This window comes from Cupressus sempervirens, chromosome 1, assembly GCF_028749045.1.
Source record: "Cupressus sempervirens isolate cs-2001-9-10 chromosome 1, ASM2874904v1, whole genome shotgun sequence".
Taxonomy (NCBI): domain Eukaryota; kingdom Viridiplantae; phylum Streptophyta; class Pinopsida; order Cupressales; family Cupressaceae; genus Cupressus; species Cupressus sempervirens.
Genome location: NC_143118.1, coordinates 299,082,803 through 299,106,503, shown reverse-complemented (window position 1 = coordinate 299,106,503; position 23,701 = coordinate 299,082,803). Strand labels below are relative to the sequence as shown.

At 31.8% G+C, this 23,701-nt stretch overlaps 1 protein-coding gene across 1 annotated transcript; it reads left to right on the top strand.

Annotated features, from left to right (window-relative positions):
- Window positions 1–4,962: 4,962 nt before the first annotated feature.
- Window positions 4,963–7,064, top strand: LOC149577303 (MYB-like transcription factor EOBI). Its single transcript, XM_089830663.1, has 4 exons — window positions 4,963–5,306; window positions 5,703–5,855; window positions 6,075–6,204; window positions 6,474–7,064. The coding sequence occupies exons 1-4, from the start codon at window positions 5,252–5,254 to the stop codon at window positions 7,039–7,041; spliced, it is 906 nt and encodes a 301-aa protein (XP_089686789.1). The 5' UTR covers window positions 4,963–5,251; the 3' UTR covers window positions 7,042–7,064.
- The last annotated feature ends 16,637 nt before the right edge of the window (window positions 7,065–23,701 follow it).

Genomic DNA, 23,701 nt, shown 5'->3' with positions numbered 1-23,701 from the left:
AAACTAGACACACATAAGTTGGGAAAGAAGAAGCAACAATTTAGCAAGTTGAGACATAGAAAGAGGATAGAAGAAAAGGAAAAGACTAAGAGACAACAATAATAGAGGAGAAAGAGAAGAAAATAGAAGACATTCATAATTTAAAACTTAGGCTAGTCACACCTACAAAGGCCCCTAAAACAAAAACTTCCAGCAAACAAAAGACTTTATTATAATCACTTCTAGCAAGTATGATGGGAATCTCTACAAGTACATAGGTTATTGATATTGAGAAATTGAAATTAATTTTTGCATATTCTATCGAAAGAAGAATCTACAAGAGTAAGGCAACCAAGATTACACAAGAAACTCTTGAAAAGATGACAAGTAAAACTAAAAAGTTTAATTCCAAAAAAATAGCAGTGAAAGTAACCCTCAGAAGAAAGAAAATAGAGTAAATTAGAAGATTTTGACAATCATTTCAAGATATTGTAGAAGTTTCCATGATTAATGCCCAATCTAAACATGATTCAAATATTTTTAGTAAGGTATGCAATAATGTCAAGGATGTTTTGGAAAATTTAGATATTGGAATCAAAGAGTTGAGTAAGTGTGTTCTTGAAGGAAAGCAATTGTGTTCCTTCACTCACAAATACATGCACACCTTTACCAAATATATTAAGAGTAAGGAAGATGAATTGAAGAGTGTGATTAGTGAGCTAAAAAATACATATGCTCAAGTTATTGACTTGGAGAAAAGGATAAGTAAGATCCACGATGACCGAAGAATGTTGGAGGTCAACAAGGAGTAGACACTATAGTGATTATGTTGATTAAGAGAGAATTCATTTTTAAAGATAGACCCAATGTAGAAGCATCTTGATGATTGGTTGAAGGGAAAGATATCTTAGGAATACTTTAATTATCAAGACTTTCAAGATGCCACATAATTAGTGTCTTAAGGACTACCCTCACTTATCATAGTTTCATATTTCATGAAAGATGTGTGGAATAAAGGTATAATAATGTTGAAGAGAAGTTTATTTTATTTTACTATAATGCTATCAAATTCATTAACATAAAAGAAAAAATTCCAAATTCCAAATTTTTATTTGTAAATATTTTTGACTCACCTTTTTCATTTATGTTAAAAGGAAGTGTAATGTATGGAAAATTATATATGTGGAAATATAAAGTAGAGTACATAAAAAGGGGAGTGTGTATACAATATTTTATAATGGAGATTATCCACATTTGTAAAAAAAATCCATGTGAAGAATTCATAGTTTTGAATTTTAGAATTTTGGGGCTTAGCTAATTTTCCCATATGTCAGCATAAATGCCAAAGGGGGAGATTGTTGGTAATTTTTTCTAAGAGGTGACTACAAAAATACATTTATTTTTTCATTTATGGAAGCATATCATCTGCATTTAGTTAAAAATTTAAGAAGACTAAGTTTTTGTTTGAAGACTTGGAAAATTATCTAAGTGTTGTAAAGACTAATTGTAGCAGTGACACATTTCTAGTTTGTAAAGTTCATAGGAAGTGAATTTTCATGTTCTCACTCAAGAGGGAAGATAGAACATGGTATGCTGATCCTATTTATTAGATAACAAGTCATTATGAGTTGTATGGATAAAGATATTAAGGTTTTATCACTTGCAGTCATGTATAGGCATTAAAAGACACAGTGAAGGAAATGGTAAATATTTTTGTTAAGGAATTATTTTGGTTTACTTACAAAAATATTTACTTAACTAATTAGGGATGATGTCCTAAATGTCAATCCTAACTTAGCAAATGCTAATTTCATAATTTGGGACATGTGCAGACATATGAATGCTGACAAGTTGGAAGAACTTGGTATAAAGAAAAGTTGTGGATATACAAAGTTGTGTGATGTATTTGGACATTGAAATGCACTTAATATATGATGTGAACTTTATGTTAGAGTGGAGAAATGAAAATATATGTGATGTTGTGTGCAGAAAGCTATAAAAGAAAAAATACATATAACAGATATCAACATTGTCAAAAGGTTGATTTATCTATTCATTTTGTGTAGACAATATATCATTACAATTACATGTTTGAGCAGTGGGCTCATTGTGCATATATCTTATACCAACTCCTAGTAGGATTGTGGCTTCTGACAAGGCCTAATCCTCTAACAGGGGAAGAGACACTATACAAATGTAATAGACTACTAACAAGGTCAATATCTTTCACAAGATAATTTTGATTAGTGAGTCATTTTTTGGGTACTGTCTCCACTAGAGTTCTCCCTTGCTTGGGGTTTCCCTAGTCAACAAATAATAGTATTGTGAGTTGTTGTATGTTTACTTTCTATTTTAATCACATGTGCATGTTTTAAGGTTGTTAAAAAATCCATAATTGGGCCAAAAAAATGGAATTTTGATTCACACCCCTCCCCCCGACTCTCAAGTATTTCTTATTTCTAATAAAAAGCCTTTGTCCTTTATTATAGGTAGTAAGACATGTAGGATTTTTTATTTAATTATTGGTAGTTACCTTATTTTTACATTTGCTATTAATCTTTTTTTATTGATGGTAGCATAGGTATTAGGTACATAGTATTTTTGAGTTGATATTTGCACTTTATTATTTTGGTGAAGACAAAATTTTGTAGGATTATATATTATTGGATTTATTTAGATGAGATATATGTCGTTTCTAGGATTGATGTTTTTATTTACAAATGTTATAGTAATTTTATTAATTATTAGTTGTAGGCAACTTGTCTGTAAACTATTAAAGACAATGGTGTTACACTTTCATTGGAAAGTTTCATTATAGCAAAACCATGGTATCCAAGGCTAGGGATATGGATACGCATTAACTACTAGATTTTTTCATGCGTTGAAAATTAGAAAGATGGATTTTTCTTTCAATAGAACATAGTGAAATATTTCATAGTCAACTAAATCGAGAAATGTGTAGCATTTTATATTGAGCTTAATTATTGTTGTTAGAGTGTGTTGATTAATATTTTTCTGGATGATGTGATTTATTTTTAATTAATGACTCTTATTTTGATGATGTAATGGAGAATTATGGACTTGTATTGTAAGAAAGGAGTTCTTTGGTGAATTGTGTCTGATATTTTAGTGTACTTTGACAATGTTGCAAAGTTGTTATTTTCAATGTGAGTCTAATGAAAAAATGTAATGTAGAGGATAGTCAAACATCGTATATCAAAGACCTTGAGAAGAAGTATAAGTGGAGTTTAGTCGAGTTGATGTGCTTTGTTTAAACTATATAAGCATAATTGATACTATTAGCTAGCTCAAATTTTCAGCGGGTTTTTGTCCACAATCAATTGTAGTCTATCTTTTGGTTTATACCCTAGATCATGGATGTTGTTACCCTCTTTTTAAATTTATTTTTTGTCCATGAGAGTGCACAAATGTATGTACATTCATTCTCAACCTTTGATAGGGTTTAAAATGTGCTAGTACATTATCTAGTGTGTTTGAACACCACTGTGGTTTTCTTTCCTAATAGGCTTCCATGTTAAAAGATTAGGTATTATGTGTTATTTCTTGTTCCTTAAACTTATTGTCCCCAACTTAATTGTATATTGTGCATTTCTATTAATAACAAGTCATGTGGTAAGAAAAAGACACTTCAAACAAAGGGGAAAAAAATGGAATTAAGGTTTAGAATTGTATAGTAATGTTTGTAAGCTAGAGTGAACATGCATTGGAGAAAACAAATGCTAAAAGAACACCTATGTGATTAAAAAAATCCATGACTCTATAGTTGGACATATGGTCATGACATAAATTGTTTTTTTTTTCTTTTTTATGAATAGTGCTATTCTATTAAGAATATATACTTAGAATACAATTCACAAAAAAAGGGTTAGGGGATACAAGATCACCTCACCAGAGAGTTCAAATGGCCTAAGCCAAATCTAAACACACATCATCAGCTGGAAATAGCAACTATTTATTAAAAAAAACATATATAGCAACCTCAGGGTGCCAAAGCAGTGGCAGCCGAAGGGAGAGGATCGACTTTGTCATTGAAACTCCTAGCATTGGTGGGATTGGGGGGCGGGCTGAGCACAAACCAGCCGTCAGCAGGAACAGCAGCAGCAGTGGACATAAATTATTTTCATTAATATGTCTTGCATTCTTTTGGATGTGTTTTTATGAGTTGGAGAATTGACAACTTTACAACCTTTGTCCAAAATTGAGAGGAAAACGAGATGGAAGAATCTAGAGTGAATAAGAAAATAATCCAAACAGAATTTTAAAAATGAGCGCACCCGTACGCTTATACATATAATATTCAAATAGATTACCATTAATGGGCTACGTGTGACTAGGAAGCAGGTTGAACCAACCAAAGCTTGACGGGAATCTAATTATAGAAATCATGGCTCATTATTTTAAAACCAAAAGGACTCTTGGAATCTACAATCGCTGTCAAAATGAATTCCCACTAAAAATTTAAGCGGATAATCTTTGCCCACGCCATTGCTCTTTTATTGCTCTGCTTTTATATAATATTTATCTCTCATCGTGCTTAACAAAAGCCTAAACAATATATTTCTGTCACAATCTGAAACCTATATGTAGAGATTTTGCCGACAGGCGCTTGGATTTTCTTTACCAATCAGTACCATGAAATAATGTGAAAACCAATCTTCTCAAAACAACAAACATAAATTAGCTTTGAAAACCAATCTGCTCAAAACAACAAACATAAATTAACTGTGAAAACCAATCTGCTCAAAACAGAGACTATATATGGAAACTACACGTTTTGCTGACTATGACATTGATATTTCTGTTCTTAGCTTTGTAATCCGACGCGCGCCGTTATTTGATTGGTCACAAATCGATTAGAAAATCCTTTCGACGGTCGAGAAGGATCTTCTTCTCGCTTTAACTCCACTCTGGCCTGCGTGAGCAAATGAGATTAGGGCAAACAAAAAAGAAAACTCATAATTATTTTTCTTGTGACAAGTGGAAGAAAGTTAGAGGGAAGATTAATTGTTTTATAGGGGATGTGATTGTTGGCTGTCAGTATATATGTGTTTTATGGGAATGTAAATGCACCAGTCAGGATTCTGAGTCAGGATTTCCTAGGTTTTCTGATGAAATTTTATCTCGTTGTTTGTGAGTTGAAAACTCTCAATAGTGAGTGAGTCAGGTTCTAGAATCTATGAGGATTTTTCAGTTATTGTTTATAAGATCTATTGTGTAAGAGTTTTTTCATCAACGTTTTCTATCACACTCTATGAGACATCATCAAGATTTAGAATTCTCCTCAGACATACCATACAGTAGAGCAGGTATATTATGACAGAACTTTGAAGGATTTAATTGTAGACTTTTTCTTTGCATTAACTTTTTTGTTTATTACACCATTTAAACCTATCATTAAAATGATAAAGTGTAAGAATTGAAAAATCATAGTGATGATAAATCATAGAGCGTGACTGGATGAAAATTAAAAGTAGAGGAAAAAGTGTAGAAACTAATATACATTACATCAGCTTTGTTTTCCAGCAAATGATTTGCTTTTAAAATATGAATGCTGTCCACCATTTAATCTTTTAATCATGCATATTTTTTTTTGTTGCTGATAATTGAATATAGATAATAATTTTGTATATTTGTTTTATTTAATATTGTCATTTTAACTTTATTAGTTGCAAAGATTAATTTTAATTTGGTGAAATATGTAGAAAATCAGAGTATAATGGCCAACAGAAGTGGTGGGGGGTTGATGAAAGATGAAAGAAAGAGAGGACCCTGGAATTTTGAGGAGGACATTCGTCTCATTTCTTATATCACTGTCCATGGTGAAGGGAGTTGGGAATTTCTAGCCAAAGCTTCAGGTATGAAGCCATAATCTTATCTATCTGTATCTTTTTGAGTATTATCGTATTATTGTAATTCCTCCCATGTCCTATGACATTAATGTATAAGGATAAAACTGGGAGTTCCTTATTTGCATGAAGTTGCATGATATTGAAGAAATTTTTCTCTGTCTTTGTTTAAATTTCTTCAATATCCCTTTGAACTTTTCTTATCTAATCTCTTAGAAAATGAGGCAGGCCTGAACAGAAGTGGGAGGAGTTGCAGACTAAGATGGCTTAACTACCTTCGCCCTGATTTGAACCACACCAATATAACTCCACAGGAAGAACGTTTGATTATTGACCTTCATGCTCAATGGGGAAACAGGTATTAATTCATTAAAATTGTTGGTAACTGTTTCAATATTTTTTCTTGTGTTCATTAATTTGTTTTTCAAATTTAATTTATTTCTTAATGTATAACCTTTAAGAGTTGCATTTTAGTCTATAATATAAGTTTAACTTGCGAATTTCTTGTATGAAAGATGTTGGATTCCAGTTTATTTGAATTTAATAAATAATAATCGTAATTAATCTTGACTTGGACCTCTAATAAAATTACTGAATGATTTTATACATCTCTTTCTCAAAGCTCAGATGGTCTCGAATAGCAGAAAGTTTACCAGGCAGGACAGACAATGCAATCAAGAATTTTTGGAGAACCCATCACAAGAAAAAATTTCAACAGGTAAAGAATAGTAGCAAGAAAGCAGATTGTAAGAGTTCAACTCAATCTTCATCACCTGCAACTACACTAGATGAAACTAACGTTTTCCTTGATAAAGAGATTGACAATAGTTGTCAATCAGAAAGAACCGAGAAGCCCAATTTTCCATTTATGGTCCACATTTTGGAAGATCATGAAAAAAAACCTGCATTTACCTTGTTTCAAGAAAACCCAATTCAAAATAGATCATTCGAGTTTGAATCTGAAGCACAACATGCTTCTACTCCAGATTGTCACCATGTTGAACCAGCTTTGGCACGGGAAGAATATTCAACTGACTTGTCTCATTTCTTGTCGGGTGAATTTGTGACCTCCGAATTGTATACAAATGGCGAAGTTGGTTCACCACCGTTCCTCTTCAGTAGAGAGTTTTACTCTGATGAATTATGGAACATGGATGAAATAAATCATTTTGTTGTCAATTCTGCCCTAGGATAATATGAATCTTAAGTATATCATTACATCTGTAGAAACTGTTCTTATGTATATAGTTACTGTAAATTTAACATTGTTTTGTGGATTAGATGTTGCAATATTGTTATAGTATTTTATTGCATAATTTTTTGAGTCATATTTATTTACATATGTTTTAGTATTAATGGCTTATAAGAGTTGAAAATCCAACGTAAGAAAAACTCAAATATGGTATCTGCTAAACACAGATCCTCATGTATTAACAACTAAGGAAATAGATTGTTAATCTTTAGTATACTGTAGTAAGGTGTTAGCTGCAACATTTATATTGTCTCAGTGAAATAGTTCATAATATGTGAAATGGGAAAATTTGTGATTTTGTTGGTGTTGGATGATCTATGTCACATTGTCTGCGATAATTTATTTATTATCTATCAACAAGAAACCCATCTCCCATCAGGATAGAATACTCTTAACATTCATTGTATTTAGGTGATGTTCATAGAAGTAAATACACTAAAACTAAATATTCCCTCAAAAAATCTGACATTTATAATAACATTAGTAAATAATAGAAATTATAAGTTCTATTCTAAAAACATTTCTATGAATTGAATGCCCTAAATATTTTATAATGTCTAACTTCAAAATATGACATGAAATCCAAAAATTATTTGCATTGTACAACGAAGCAGATGATTTAGTGCTAAATTAGCACAAAATATTTGTTTTTGCGAAAACAGGAAAGCATGGCGTGGCCAAACTTGAATCACATAGATTAAAAATGCGGATAGCAGAGCTGTAAAGGGGCTATTTACTTCAATAGAATGATTTTGTCATAGGATTCCAAAATAATCCATAGCCTATCATCATTTCAATGTACAATTTAGAATAAGTTATGCTTAATGAATTATTATCCATAGCCTATCATCATTTCAATATACAATTTAGAAAAAATTATGTTTAATGAATTACTAAACGACAATGCACCAGGAATCCATGTATATAAATATTGATAGATCCCGTTTCTCAAAATTTAATAATGCCCTTCTGTACTGAGAATTCTAAATTAAAAAAAATATCTTCATCCACTAAATCAACCATTATTTTTTGAATTATAAATTATTGATAGCACTAGATGTCTTTTAAATAGTTTAAATAAGTAATAAAGATTAAACGGAACACGCCTTCCACATCTACGGAGCATTTGCCATCCATGTCTCCTTTATAAATATAGTAAGTTCACTTTTTATTGAGAATGGTACATTTTCTTCTCAATGAAAAAACTTTACGACTAAAGGAAAACCGACTTTCATTTAAATGGTCAGAACTTTTCCAATGATTTTAGCTTTACAGGGGCTTAAAATATACTTTCTACTTTTGTTAGAATATTTAATTTAAGTCTTTAGATGATTTTTTTAATTAATTTATTTTTTTTAAACAAAAGACTATATAGATAGATAGATAGTAAATTGAGTCAAAAAAATATTATATATACAATATTATTAGGTTATAATAGAAAGAAGTTAGAGAAAAAAATCTAAGGAGAGGAAGAAGAAGTAGTCGCTGTAGAAGAAACAAAACTAAGTGTCATCGCAAGAGTAATAGAGGAAGAATGTATACAAAAAGAAGACTAAAATTCGATAACCTAGCATCAAAACTATATCATCCAAATATCTTCCTAATGAAGACAATCGCAGCAGATCCAAAAGTTGTAGAAGTTAAAATTGCTATCATCTTACAAAAAATGTAAAAATGACACATCTATTCATCCATGGCATTCCTTCGTTGAACAGAAGAGACATTTGTCAGAGATCTTTAGGATGAAGCATTACCGAATGCCCTAGAAGAAGAAGCCTTAAATTAATGAAGAGAACATCAATGACCAAGGGTAGGGGCCCCAACATTAGCATGGCAATGTTCAATTAAAGAAAATAAGGCACAAATTTTTGACTTCAACACCTTGATCATAGAACATTCCAAACAATCTCCATGCCTACAAATGGCCTTGTTCAAATACCTAAAATCAAGTGTTTACAAAGAAGATTTAGCCAAATTGAATCATATGCAGACACTTTTGCTAGCTTGTTAATGGGAATAAGACCACCCATAGGATCCACGCTCTACCATAACTAGTAGTTTTCATAGCATCAAGAAGGACATTATCACTCTACCATAACTAGTAGTTTTCATAGCATCAAGACGGACATTATCAGACAACCCATCTCTAGTAATCTTTATTGATAGTCGTAGAAGGTCAAAATCACACTAAAAAAAGTCCATTGTGTTTGATTAGTTACTAATTTTAATGATTTGATTTGTTAAATTTGATGATTAGTTATGATGGGTTTGTGATTATATTTTAGAAAGAATCATTTACATTTGTGTTATTCCTTTATTTAAGAAGTAAATATAAAATTCAATTTAAAAGTAGAATGAAAAGTAAATTTGAATTTGTAATATTACTTCAAGGTAACAAAGTAGCATAGCTTCCAAACAAATTTTATTACTGAAAAAGACAAATATAGAGATTCCAAAAACTAGTGGTTTTTTTTTTCATAACAATTTGTTTTTCCACCAATTTACAAATAAATAAGACAATTTAATGATCCCATGCTCTATCATATGACCATCTAATAGCACATGATAATTATAAGTTATGGATGGTTGTGAGAGACCACGAAAAGGTCAAATAATATAGTCTATGTGTACAAAAGAAAATTACTACATATTAATTTGAAAAGAAAGAATGGAAAGAGAGAAAAGGTTGAAATTAGAGAGGGAAACCATTTGTTTCTCTTTCATCTCTTTAGTAAGGTCATAATCTTGTGTCATCAAGAGCTCAAAATGTTTTATAGAGATGAATGGATCACTAATTGGACTCACTAATTGGACCTAGAGAGGTTGTTCACAAATTTTTCTTTTAATTACAAATCTATAAATGTCTTTGAATTCATCCAATGCAAATATTGTAGAGGGGAAAGTAAATTGTTCCATTATCTATTCAATATTCTTATGGTTTACTGGCAATGGTCAAAATACACCATCATTGATTGCATCAAGGAATTATGTGAAGATACCATTAACAACTAGTTTAGAATAACTAAAAAAATCACCCAAACTAACACAATTAATGGTAATTATTGATGAAGGGTGTTCCTCTTAATACCATAAACACATAATAGAAATAATGAAACAACAATCATCTGCAACAATAAAATATGGGCCTCTTATTATTGCCACAAATGCAGAATTATAGAATTTAGAATTACAATATGCTAACCCACACGGGTGCCTTCATTATAGTAATCTACAACACAAAGCTGGGAACTATCACCTAGAGTTGTCCTAGATAATGTTCAAGCTTTTCTTCAATATGGAATTTTATGTCACTCGAGAAGGTTCTAGACACTCAAACTTAATACCTACAGCTAACAGACCTTGATAGTACATATAAAGTTGGCCAAATACACTTTTGACATTTATTCTAGAAATTTTGGGTAGCCCAACTTTGGAAGACCATAACTTTTGAACCGTTACTCTAATTGGCTATAATAATAATTTTTTGGAAACCTCGGCTCTTGATCTATAGGCATAAATTCATGCAAGCACCCATCCGTCAAGTTTTAGGGCCTTGTATAGAGCTTTTGACGCCTTCAAAACTTAGCCTAGAGTTGTTATACCAAAATTACACACCAAAAATATATAATAACTTCACAAATACATGTAATCTAGCCATGAAACACAAATAAAAAATTGATATAACTAAAATGAGCCTTCACCTCTAAAATAAGAACATTCTGAGATCGTATGAATGACTTACTAAGTATTAGGCCTCCACAGACAACCCTTATTAAAACAAATGAAAGGAAATATTTTTGGCTGATGCAAGATTTATGTTACATTGAGGATGCTCCTACATCAGACACCTGGGTTATGTTGAGAAGTGATCCGATCATGTCTCAAGTAGTAAGAGGAAAACCAAGATAGTTAACCTCCTCCTTTTCTACCCATAATGAATCTTCCACTGGCCTCCCTTTCCATTTGACCACATATTCTTCATAAGTTATATTCCTTATACTTTTTTCTAACATGACTATCCAATATCTCCTCAATCCTTTTTGTAGTTGAACTAGCTGTTGGAATACTCCACTACATTTCTAAAACTTCATCCCCATCACCTCCTTCGTGGTACTATATCAAATTTGAAATATTAAATACTAGTGAAATATTCAATTCAACAGGAAACTCCACTTCATAAGAATTTCCAGAATCATGCCTTTTCACTATCTTGTACAGTCCAAACTTCTTCATTTTCAACTTATTATATGTGCCTACTAGAAAATGCTCCTTTTGCAAATGAACCATGATGTGTCTCCAATATGAAATTTCGTATATCTCCTTTTCATGTCTACCTTACCCCTATGCTATGTATTCTTCTTGATAATTTTTTTCCTCACCTCCTCATGGATATTCTTCAAATGATTAGCAAATTATTCTACTTCAATGCTTCTTATTCTCCTTTATCCAACTACCTCAACTGAGAAGCATTTCTGGGTCTCCTCCCATATACAATATGGAATGGTGGTTTAGTAGTACTCTTGTTGATAGAATTATTATGTGAAAATTTTCCCTCTAGTAAAATTAGATCCTACCCTTTTGGCTTGTCTCCAACCAAACATGTTAGCAAATTTCCCAAACTACGATTCACAACTTATGTTTTCCCATCATTCTATGGATGATGTGATGAACTGAACTTCAAATATATCTTCAATTTCTTCCACAATGTATACTAGAAATACCCAAAAAACATGTTTTCTCGATCAAAAACTATACTCTTTGGCAGATCATGTAGTCTCACCATTTCTCTAAAAAATAACTCTGCCACATGAACATCACTAGTCTTCTTGTAAGGAATGAAATGTGCCATAATTGGAAACCTGTCAACCACAAAAAAAATAGAATTATGCCCTCATTGAATCCTTGGTAATCTGAGAACAAAATCCATGTTGACATCCTCCCATGACTTCTCTGGTATAGGTAATGGTTGATACAACCCTATATTTTTTTTCACTTCTTTCACCATTTGACATACTCTATACAAAATTCTTCACATCTTGCTATAGTCATAGACATTATTAATTCTTCACAACCAAAGAAATGGTATTATCTATCCCAAAGTGTCTAACCAATCCTCCACCGTGCTTCTCCTTGATGAGATTATCTCTCATTGAACTCTAGGGAATGTCCAAATGGCTTCTTTTGAACAACATAACATCTTGGATTATGAAATCCAACCACTTTTTCCTATCAAGTATAATAGGTTCTATATAAGGCTTCCATGCTTCACCAAAATTAGGATCCTCAACATACAAATTCTTGAGTTCCTTGAACCCAGCTACCTCAATCTGCATCTTTGTTAGAAAAAGTTGTCTTCTACTAAGAGGATCTGCAACTTTGTTAGACTTCCCACTCTTGTGTTTCAAAAAAATGTATAACTCTACAAAAAATCAACCAACTTCAAATGCCTTTGGTTCAAATTTCCTTCATTATTCAAATATTGTAGAGCTTGATGACCAATATACAAAAAAAGCTCCTTAGGAAGAAGATAGTGTCTCCACTCCTTCAATGCCTAAACTATAGCATAAAATTCTTGATCATAAATAAAATATTTTATTTTGGCATCATTCAACTTCTCACTGAAATAAGAAATAGGTCTACCTTCTTGTCTCAAAACAAATAATATTGCAATACCACTACCATCATAGTCTACTTGAAACACCTCGTTAAAATTTGGAAGTATTAAAAGAGGTTGCTCTATAACTTTCTATTTCAATAGATTATAACTCTTATATGTTCATATGGTCCACATAAATTCTTTCTTATCCCCTCTCATTGGTTTAGTCAAGTGTCCACAAATACAACTAAAGCATCTTATGAACTTTCTATAAAAACTAGCTACTCCATGAAAACATCTTACCTCCATAGCACTCTTTAAAGTAGGACATTCAAGGATGGCTTTCAATTTCTTTCAGTCCATTTTTAGACTTTTAGCTAAGACTACAAATCCCATGTACACCAACTCCTTCACAAAATGACACTTCTTTAGGTATATCAACAATTTATATTCAACACCTTTCAAATATGCACTAAATGATCGTCCAATGTCTAACTAAAGATCAAAATATCATCTAGGTAAGCAATGAAAAACTTACCCAAAAAATCTTCTAGTACTTCATTCATAAGTTGCATGAAAGATCTCGTTGCATTGGTTAGCCCAAAACACATAACTAACCATTTGTACAATCCTTCCCTTTTCTTGAAGGTATTCTTCCACTAATCACCTTCTCTAATACAAATTTGATGGTATCCACTCTTTAGATCTACCTTTGTGAAATACTCAGGTCCACTCAAATAGTCCATAATATCATCCATCCTTGGCAATGGAAATCTATACTTGATTGTGATCTTGTTGATAGCATGAGAATTTGTGCACATCCTCCATTCTCCATTCTTATTTTGTGCTAATACTATTGGTACAACACATGGACTCAAACTATCTTGAATCAATCCCTTCTCCAAAAACTCATGAACTTGTCTGTCCAACACTTCACTTTCTCCTGGCATCATTATGTAAGTTGGCTTATTTGGAAAACTAGCTCCTAGAATTGAATCCATCTAGTAAATGACCTTCCTTAGTAGGGTAATCCATTAAGTAAATTATCCAACACAATATTAGGAAACTCTCCCAACAGATCTACAACTTTGATTGCAAGTACCTCCTCTACTTCTTCTTTACCATCTTTTGGGATTATAGCAAAACACATACACTCATGCTTCATACTTTGGAGAAACTCCTTTCCATCAAATAAACATATTCTGGAAGCACTACATACCTTTTCTTCTTTCTCCTTCAACAGATTCGACTTATGTTTGACTCATCCTTTGTTAAAGTGTAAGTATTTTCTCATCCATCATGTATAGCATGTCTGTCAAACTACCATGGCCTACCCAGAAAGAGATGACATATGTCCATAGGTATGATCTCACACATCACCTCATCTTCGTAGCTTTCAATCGTGAACTTCATTGAGCATTTCTCCCTAACCATGACCTTGTGGTCATCTTGTACCCAGGCAATATGGTATGGACCTTGGTGTTTCTATCTATTTAGTTTCAACTTTGTGGCCATTTTTTATAACACTGGATTTCCATGTACTTCCTCAATGATCACATCACAATACTTATCTTCACATTTGCACCTCGTGCAAAAAAATCTCCTTCTTTGATTAGGTTCATTCTCACCACTCAGTATGACTCTTATATTAACTAGGACTTCTCTTCCTTCAACATCTTTAGAATGTGATAATCCAAAATATTCATCAACATGCATAACTCTAGCATGGCCTTCTATTCTCTAATTTGTCCTTCCTTGGCATTGGGAACATTCAAATACTATATTCCCTTCTTGTTCATAGTGAAAAAGCTTACCATGGAAGCCTCCTCTTCTAGATCATTTCACTCTTCCTCTTCCTCTCTAAACTCTATCATTCTAATCATGGAAATGGTTGGAATTATTTCTCCTATGGTTCTGAATGCTACTTCAAACCTCATCCTTGTTCTTCTGATCATCATTTCAGTCTCCATAAGATCATCTGCTAGATCTTCCATCGTGACCTCTACCCCTAATTTTGTTATCAAAATTTTTTCTCAGCTTCTCCTAAACTCTTATGGAAGACTTGTATCTCTACTCAATACTGGTCAATTCAAACCAAACTCAACTCCTTCAAAATTCTTGGCCTTAACCTATTAAGATAACAAGAAACTTTTTCCTTATTAGCTTTTCCATGGCCTATTCTAATGGGAAATTGGTAGAACTCTTCAGTATACTCTTGAACACACTTTCCCCCTTGCTTTGATGCTTACATTTTCTTGAATAAATCATACTTATAATCCATGGGAATGAACTGCCACTTCATTTTAGCTATCATTCAATCCCATCTGCTAATTTTGTCCTTTCCTCTTCTATATTTCTCCAACTAGATCTCCCACCACTAAATATTTATGTGACTCTTCAGTTTAGCCTTTGCAAACTTGACCCTATCTGGATCTTCAATCTCTTCATATTCAAAGTTCTCCTCCAATTCATTGTTCAATTCGATCAATTCCATTGCATTAAAGTTTCCCCTAAATGTGGGAACATCAAATGTAGGTCTTTTTCCAATTATAGAAATGGCTTTGAAAATTGCGTTCTCTTTTGGGTTCAAAAGTTCATCTTCTACCACTTGATCCATGTTTCCTTCTTCTCTTCTATCCTCACATTCATCGTCTCCTATGAAAAGATTTATCTCTTTGTGTATTTTTTCTTGCAATTCTTTCATCTACATTTGGAAAGCTCTAAAACCCTCAGGTGTAGCACTGATGACTCTCCCATCTAGCTCTCTTCATGGAGGCATCTTTGTGCTTCTAGTGCAAACTGCCTCATGATTAGTGATCTATCTACACACTTAGACCAAACCATGGTCCTGGTAGGAACTACCTCATAGTCAGAAATATGTCCACACACTCAAGAACTCCATCTCCGATACCACTTGATGAAGGGTGCTCCCCTTAATACCATAAACATATAACAAAAACAATGAAACAAAAATGATTAGCAAGAACAAAATATGGGCTTCTTACTATCATTGCAAATGTAGAATTATAGATTTTAGAATGACAATATGATAACGCACATGGCCACCTTCATCATAGTAATCTATAACACAAAGCTATGAACTATCACCTAGAGTTATCCTAGGTAATGTTATGCCACCTAGGAAGGTTCTAGACACTCAACCTTAACACTTAGAGCTGATAGACCCTAACAATATGTATAGAGTCAGCCAAATACACTTTTGACATTTATTTTAGAAATTTCAGGTACCCCAACTTTGAAAGACCATAACTCTCAAATAGTTATTTTGATTGGCTATTTAACTGCTTTTATAAAACCTTGACTCTTGATCTATAGGCTTGGATCCATACAAGCACCCATCCATCAAGTTTTAAGGCCTCATTTGAAGCCTCTAATGCCTTCACAATTAAGCTTGATTTTTTTATGCCAAAATACACACAAAAAATCTATAATAACTTCACAAATACAGATAACCTAGCCATGAAACTCCACTAGAAAATTGATATACCTAAAATGAACCTTCACCTCTAAAATTAGAACATTTAAAGCTCGTATGATTGTCTTACTAAGTAGCAAGTCTCCATAGACAACAACTCTACATTTAGAAAACCCTTATTGAAACAACTAAAAGGAAATACTTTTCTGTGATGCAGGATTTCTGTTACACCTAGGATGCTCTTGCATCATTTATATAAAGAGACAAAGTTTTGTCTCTTAACAATGTAGACCAGTGGAGATACTTAGAAAGAAGCACTAATAAACTAAAACTCTTAGCATTAAATTTATAGAAGAAATTACACAATCAATATTTCTTATAGTATAGCAATGAGTTAGTTGTAATATTAATAGATGTAGAGGTTGAAAATGACAAAAATCAATTTTTAGGGGTTGTGGTCTGATGGAAAGTGGTTTTAAAAAAGACATTTTTAAACTATGGTTATAGTCTATTTTTAGATGGAATATTTATTTTATGCTTCTAAAATCCCTGATAAATTTTTATTATCAGAATGGTTTAGATATCCCTCTATAATGTATAAAGGATAGGTCAAACTGTATAGCCTTATTAGTGTACCATCTTAAAATGGAAGCACCAATGATTTAAGACATTTTATAACTCTTCCCAGAACAACCTCTCAAGGACCATATATCAATCCATGCTCAATGTGCCCTTTCTCCAATTTATTTTTGCTTTTCCTAATTTTGTTTGCACTCCCTCTGAGACCTTCCAGTGCTCATTTTGAGCCCTTCATAGGAAAAACATTTATTTGGTTGACCTATTCTAGAATAGGTTGACCTCTTCCATGAATATGTTTAATAGGTTGACCTCTTCCCTATGGATTCAAGAGCTTGAGGCCCAAAGTGCCTCTTGGTTATTAGATTTTTAATTGTATTCCCTACTTGGTTCATATTGTTTCCTAGCTTGAAAACTAGTATATGAGGCTTGCGATCTTCATTTTCATGTCTAGACATCAAATTAAAAATACCTACATATTTCATTCAATGCATTAATGAATTCAAATCCTTTTCAACACTCAAGGGAGGAAAATTTCATCAAGCATTCAAGGATCCTTTGCAAACATTTCCTCTTCAAGATATAATATTTGTGAGCCATCACAAGAGCAATTTATGATTTCTTTTTATTAATGTGCATCTACATCCATGGCTCCGTGTTTTGGTTTTGGTAGACCCATTGTGATTGTGAAGATATCCTACTTTCTACATACCAAATTCAATATCTACAACATGCAACAAGGAAGAATATTTATTCACAAGGGTTTTTACAAGAAAGGTGAATTCCTACATTTATCTTTTCTTTCGTTTACATAGATTTACATTTCAATTCAAGATTTATTTCTCAATGGAGGGCTTGAACAAGGAAATATATCATCAAACCATAAAGAAATCCAAATTCATTATACATCAGAATAAGATAGAAAATGTGTTATTGCATATTTAGAAATACCTCACCAAAAACATGAGGAAAAAATTGGGTTTTCTTAGCTATAGATTCCTATAAAGATGGTGATCTCATGGAACATGTTCCAAAGACCTTGGTGGAAAATTTATTTTCCATGTGTTTTCTATATTTTCTTTTTATTCAGGGATCTATGATTAGATTTTCAGTAATAGGTCTAGATCTACACTTTTTAAAGAATAAAGTCATCTTTCTCTATACATTTTAACATGATTATTTAATCTTTCATTTAAATGTATAGCTTTGGCATAATTTCTTATGTTTTGATTAAGTAAAGTAGGATACGGCTAGAACCCATACAACATTAAAAAATAGCAAGATCATTGAATTACCACCAAGCCTAAAAGGTAGGCAAAAAGGTATTCAGAAGAGGTGAATTCAAAACAATTTTTAATGGACCCACAACTAGCTGGACCTTGTATGCACCCAAAAATGGTCGCCTAGACTATGGGCCCCCATTATTCAATTTATCAATTTATCAATTTTTCTGAATCAATGGTTTGTAATATTTTATTAAATCAATTCAAATCAATTTCCTTGATCAAATTCGATTTATTTCATTTCTAAGATTGATCATTTTATTCCAAGTCTTATTTAATTAAAAGAAAATCTTCTCTTTTAATTAAATAAAATAAAATCTCCATTTAATTAAAAGAAAACCTCTCTTTTAATTAAACAGTTCATCCACATTTAATTAATTAAGAGAAAAACATCTCTTTTAATTTAATTAAATATCTTCTATTTAATTAAAAAGAACTTGCTCCCATTTAATTAAATAAAAATCCCACTTAAATATCTCTTTTGATGAAAAAAGGAAATAAAATAAATTCTTTTTATTTAATTTCTCTACACTTAAAAATGTGATCTAAGTGGGATTTATCTTTCCACTTTCTCCTCAACCACTCCTCGTTTCTCATTGGTGGAATTTTGTCTCACATGGATCAATCTATTATCCCATATTGGTTGTGAGAAGCCTCTCACCTCCATAATTTTCTTTATAAGGGAGAGACCTCTCCTCATGTTAGACACCCATGATTATGCTATCGTTATGCTGCAGGTTTGAAGACCAATTTTTTGAAGGAGTTTGAATACAAAAGCTTTTTGTGGAGAACTTCTATTTTCTTGTCTTTTTCTCTCTTGCACCCATCATGGGCTTTTAGCTTAGATCTTACATTTATAGATTAGATTTTGCTTCCATAGATTAGATCTTATTTTCATGCATATTTGAAGATCATGGAGACTAGCATTCTTGCTTTTCCTCTTTGAATCTCTCATCTCATGGTGTACTTGCATGGGCACAAAAATAGGTCAAACTGAGGGCCTCCATTGCAAACCCTTGCACTCTATGAGTAGAGAGCTATGGATCGATTTGTGAGGGCTCATTCTTGAGTTTTCTTACATGTAATGATTCATAGAAGTGTGACAACATTTTAGCACACAGACCTAAGGTCTAACAAATAAGAGATTATATTTTGAGGATCATAGGGGTTTGGGAAGGAAAACTAAAGAAGGCACTAGATAATACCCCTTTCTTCTAAAAATGGAGAGGCAAAGATGAGGAACAATGCAAGAAAAAAGTAAAAGAATTTAAAACTCGAGCTACACCAAAATACAAAAAAAATCCAAAGTTGTATGGAAAAGATAGAGATGAGAAAAAATGAATCTTGTAGAACATAATAACTAGAAAGAGATTAAAACCATTTTACATACGAGAGAGAGTTGATGGATAGCCAATCGAAGGAAACTAACTAGAAATAAATCTGCCACCCAATATTTATGTACATAAAAGAACTCATATCTACATAACTCTTGTTAACAACAACAATCCACCTCAAAAGGATGTGCCTCCACCTCAATAGGAGCTCCCACCTTAAGAAGAGAACAATAGAGAGAAAACAACATCCACCAATAAGAAACAAGATGAGATAACAACTTCAAAAAGAAAGGCTCTCCATTGATAAGAGCATTATAGGGAGAAAACCAACTAGATAAGACCATCATAATGAAAAAGGAAGAGAAGGGGGAAAGAAGTAGAGTAGTATAGAACCACAAAACCCAAGACCACTATATCTTGAAAACACACCAAAATCAACGCACCAATAAGGAATCCAAAGCACCAAGAAAAGGAAACATAGAGCACCCACAAATGATAGGCACAAAGAAAAGGGGAAGAAAGAAAAAGCCCCCAACCAATAGTGATAGGGTTCCCCAAAGTTGTAAAATAGAACTAGAGCCCTAAAAGGTTGACATCAAACTTAAAAAAGTCCATTGGGTTTGATATGTAAATATAAAACAGTTGGTGTGCAAAAAGAAATCCTTAAATTTGATATAATTGTATTAATTATTGATTTGACAATTTGATTTGTTACATTTGAGGATTAAATATAGTGGGTTTAATTACTATATTTTAGAATGAATGATTTACGTGTGTATAATTCCTTTATTTAAGAGGTAATATGAAATTTAAATTTAAAATAGAATGGAATGTAAATTTGTATTCATAACATTACTTGAAGGTAATAAAGTAGCATAACCTATAAGAATATTTAATTAATGATAAAGAGATATATAAACATTAAAAAAATTAGTGCATTTTTTTATAATGATTTATTCTACCACCCATTTACCATAATTAAGGATAAGTTAAAGATCCCAAATCCTATCATATGATTATCTACCAAAATGTTGTAACACATAATAATTATAAGTCATGGATGGTTGTGAGGGACCAAGAATGGATCAAAAACTATAGTTTGTGTGTACAAAAGAAACTAACTATAATATTATTTTAAAATGAAAGAATAGAAAGAGACAAAATGTGAGAACCTAAGAGGGAATCTATATTTTACTCTTTTACATATTTAATGAGGTTAGAATCTAGTCACCAAGACTTTGAAATGTTTTATAGAGACGAATGGATCATTGATTGTGTTGGTCTAAATAAGTATTTACTTATTACACTTACTTAAGTTTTACTTAGGTTAATGCATTATTTAATTATTTTGCATTATTTTATTATTATTTTAGTTGAGACACTTAGGAGTTTGTGATCTCTCATTGAGTTATACAATCTAATTATGCACATGGTGTCTACAACATAGGAGTATGCATAATTCATTGAGTTGTCATGATGACGACACAGTTATCCACACTTCTTATTTAGCACATTTTGTCTACACCACTGATTTGCATTTTACACCATTGTAGGCTTATCCTCACATCATCACACTTAACGCCGTGCTCAATGGAGGATAACCCATATCTAGTGGACATGTGCTTGGTTGTATGACATATCATGATGTTGACTTCTATGCATTCTAGAAGCTCTCTTGAGGCCTTTATATTTAGGCACTCCTAGTGTACTCTCAATCAAGTTATTGAATGAATATCATCCTTCTGATCATACTTTGTCTATTTTGGTCTACTGTGTACTTGTGTTGAGTTCTTTAGTTCTTGGGTGAATTCTGGCCTAAGCCAACTTCTTACATATTAGAACTAGAGAGGTTGCTTACAAATTTCTTTTAAAGTACAAAACTATAAATGTCATTTAATTCATATGATGCAAATACTATAGTAGGGAAGACCAAATGTTTTATGAGTTTTTCAACATTCTTATGCTTTGTTGGTGATGGTCAAAATATGGTATTTTTGATTGCATAAAGGAATTCTGTGAAGATACCATTAGAAACTACATTAGAAAGTTTAAAACAATCATGCAAACTAATACAGTTAATGTCAAATAATTAAAAAAACAAAGTGTTATCTCTTAACAACCTAGACTAGTTTAGATTCTTAAAAAGAAGCACTAATAAACATAAGCTCTTAGCATTTATTTATAAAAGAAATCAAATAATGAATATTTTTTATACTATAGAAATGAGTTAGCTACAATATTAATAGAGGTAGTTGTTGAAGATGACAAAAGTCAATGTTGAGGTGGTTTGGTCCAATGGAAACTGGTTAGAAATAAAACATCTTTTTAAACTATAGAGATAGTTGTAATACCCCAAAATTGGCTCATTGCCATCTCAACCAATTCTGGTCTATTTTTGATAATTTCTAAGTCCTATTCTAATAGGCAATTCTTATTTGGCTACTTGCTACTTGACTTAATTGTCAGATGCAGAAACCCCAAATCTGCATTCATCGTACTCTTTATTTAATTCCTATAGTATTGACTCATATTAATCACATTAAACCTATTGATTAATATTTAATTTAATTACTAAGTATTTATACTTTAATTAAATTAAATAATATCCTAAGGCTAATGTACTATGGAATTAAATTTATTTAATTTAATAAATGTGCCTATCTTAATTAATTAAACAAAATTATTTAATTAAATGGAGAAAGCTATTTCTAATTAATTAAATGAAGTTATTTAATTAAATGGGAAGTCATTCCTAATTAATTAAATGAAGTTATTTAATTAAATGAGAAAAGCATCTTTAATTATTTAAATAATATTATTTAATTAAATGAAAAAGGTAATTATGAGAGCATATCTCATTTTATTAAATTAAATATCTCAACAAAATCTCTCTTCAGTTCAAAAAGGGAAATTCCCAGTTCACTGTGAATAAAAAAAGGAATTAAATCAGTTAACTCCTTACTTTTCTCAAATTAAATCAATTAACTCCCTTTAATTTGGGAATCTTCCTTTATGACTGAACTTCATCTTCAATCCTGACTGTTGATTGAAATTGATCTCAACCGTTGATGGGTTCCAGGGAAGTCTATTTAAGAGACCCTCCTCTCTTCATTTCAGGGAGGATGAATTTGGAGAATTTGCATCGAATTGCTGCTGGAATTCATACTCACGTTTGCTTACATTTCTTGCATACATCCTCATTCTTAGTTTAATCTCATTTTAGTTTGATCATGCATATGCTTAATCTAGTTTTCTTTATCTGTTCTTAGATTACATTGCATTTTTCATTCTAGATTAATCTGCATACTCATTCTTAGCTTAATTTCATTGTCAAATCCTTCGTTCTTAGAGGGTCTAGTTTCTTAAACACCTCGGATCCGAGGATATCTAATAAGAAATTCCCTCTAGATAGAAGGCAACAGGTCGCTTTGCAGGTCAATTTTCGGATGAACAATCCAATGTTCATTCCGAGATGAATCCGCATGCAATGACTGTGTTGAACTGTGTGTGTTAGCATAGGCCGCATTTTCACATATACAATAGTATATTGTTACATGGACTAATTATGTTATGCTTCTAACATCCATCATAAATTATTTGGAAAAATGTTGTAGATGTCCTTACATAATATAGAATGAATGAGTATAGTCTTATAGCCTTATTAGTGTACCATCTTAAAATGGAAACACCCATGATTTAATAAATTTTAGAACCCATCCCGTAACAACCTTTTGGACCATATATCAATTTTTTCTCAATGTTTCCTTTCTACCATTTCTTTTTTCTTATCATGAATCTATTTGCACTCCCTCTGAGACCTTCTTGTGCTCATTTTGGGCTCTTCCTAGGGAATATATCAACCTAGTTGACCTATTCTAGAATAGGTCAACCTATTCTATGAAGTTTCTTTAATAGGTTGACCATTTCCCTATGGATTCAACTACTCAGTACCCAAAGTATCTCTTAGATATTAATTATTTAATAGTACTTCCTAGTTGGATCATATTTTTTTCTAGCCTAAGAACTAGCACATTAGAATGTTTGAGATCTTTATTTTCATAACTAGACATCAAGAAACACCTACACTTTGAATTTAATGAATTCAAGCATTCAAAAATATTAAGCAGTCAGGAAATGAAAATTTCATCAAGCATTCAAGGATCTATTATGAACATTTCATCTTCAAGATATATGACTTTTTTGTCATCATAGGACAAATTTATCATATTATTCATTAATGTGCATCTAAATCGATGGCTCCATGATGTGGTTTTGGTAGATTCATTGAAATTATGAAAATATCATACTCTTACATACTAAATTCAATATCTACAATAAACAAGAAGGAGAAAACTTTATTAACAAGGGTCTTTACAAG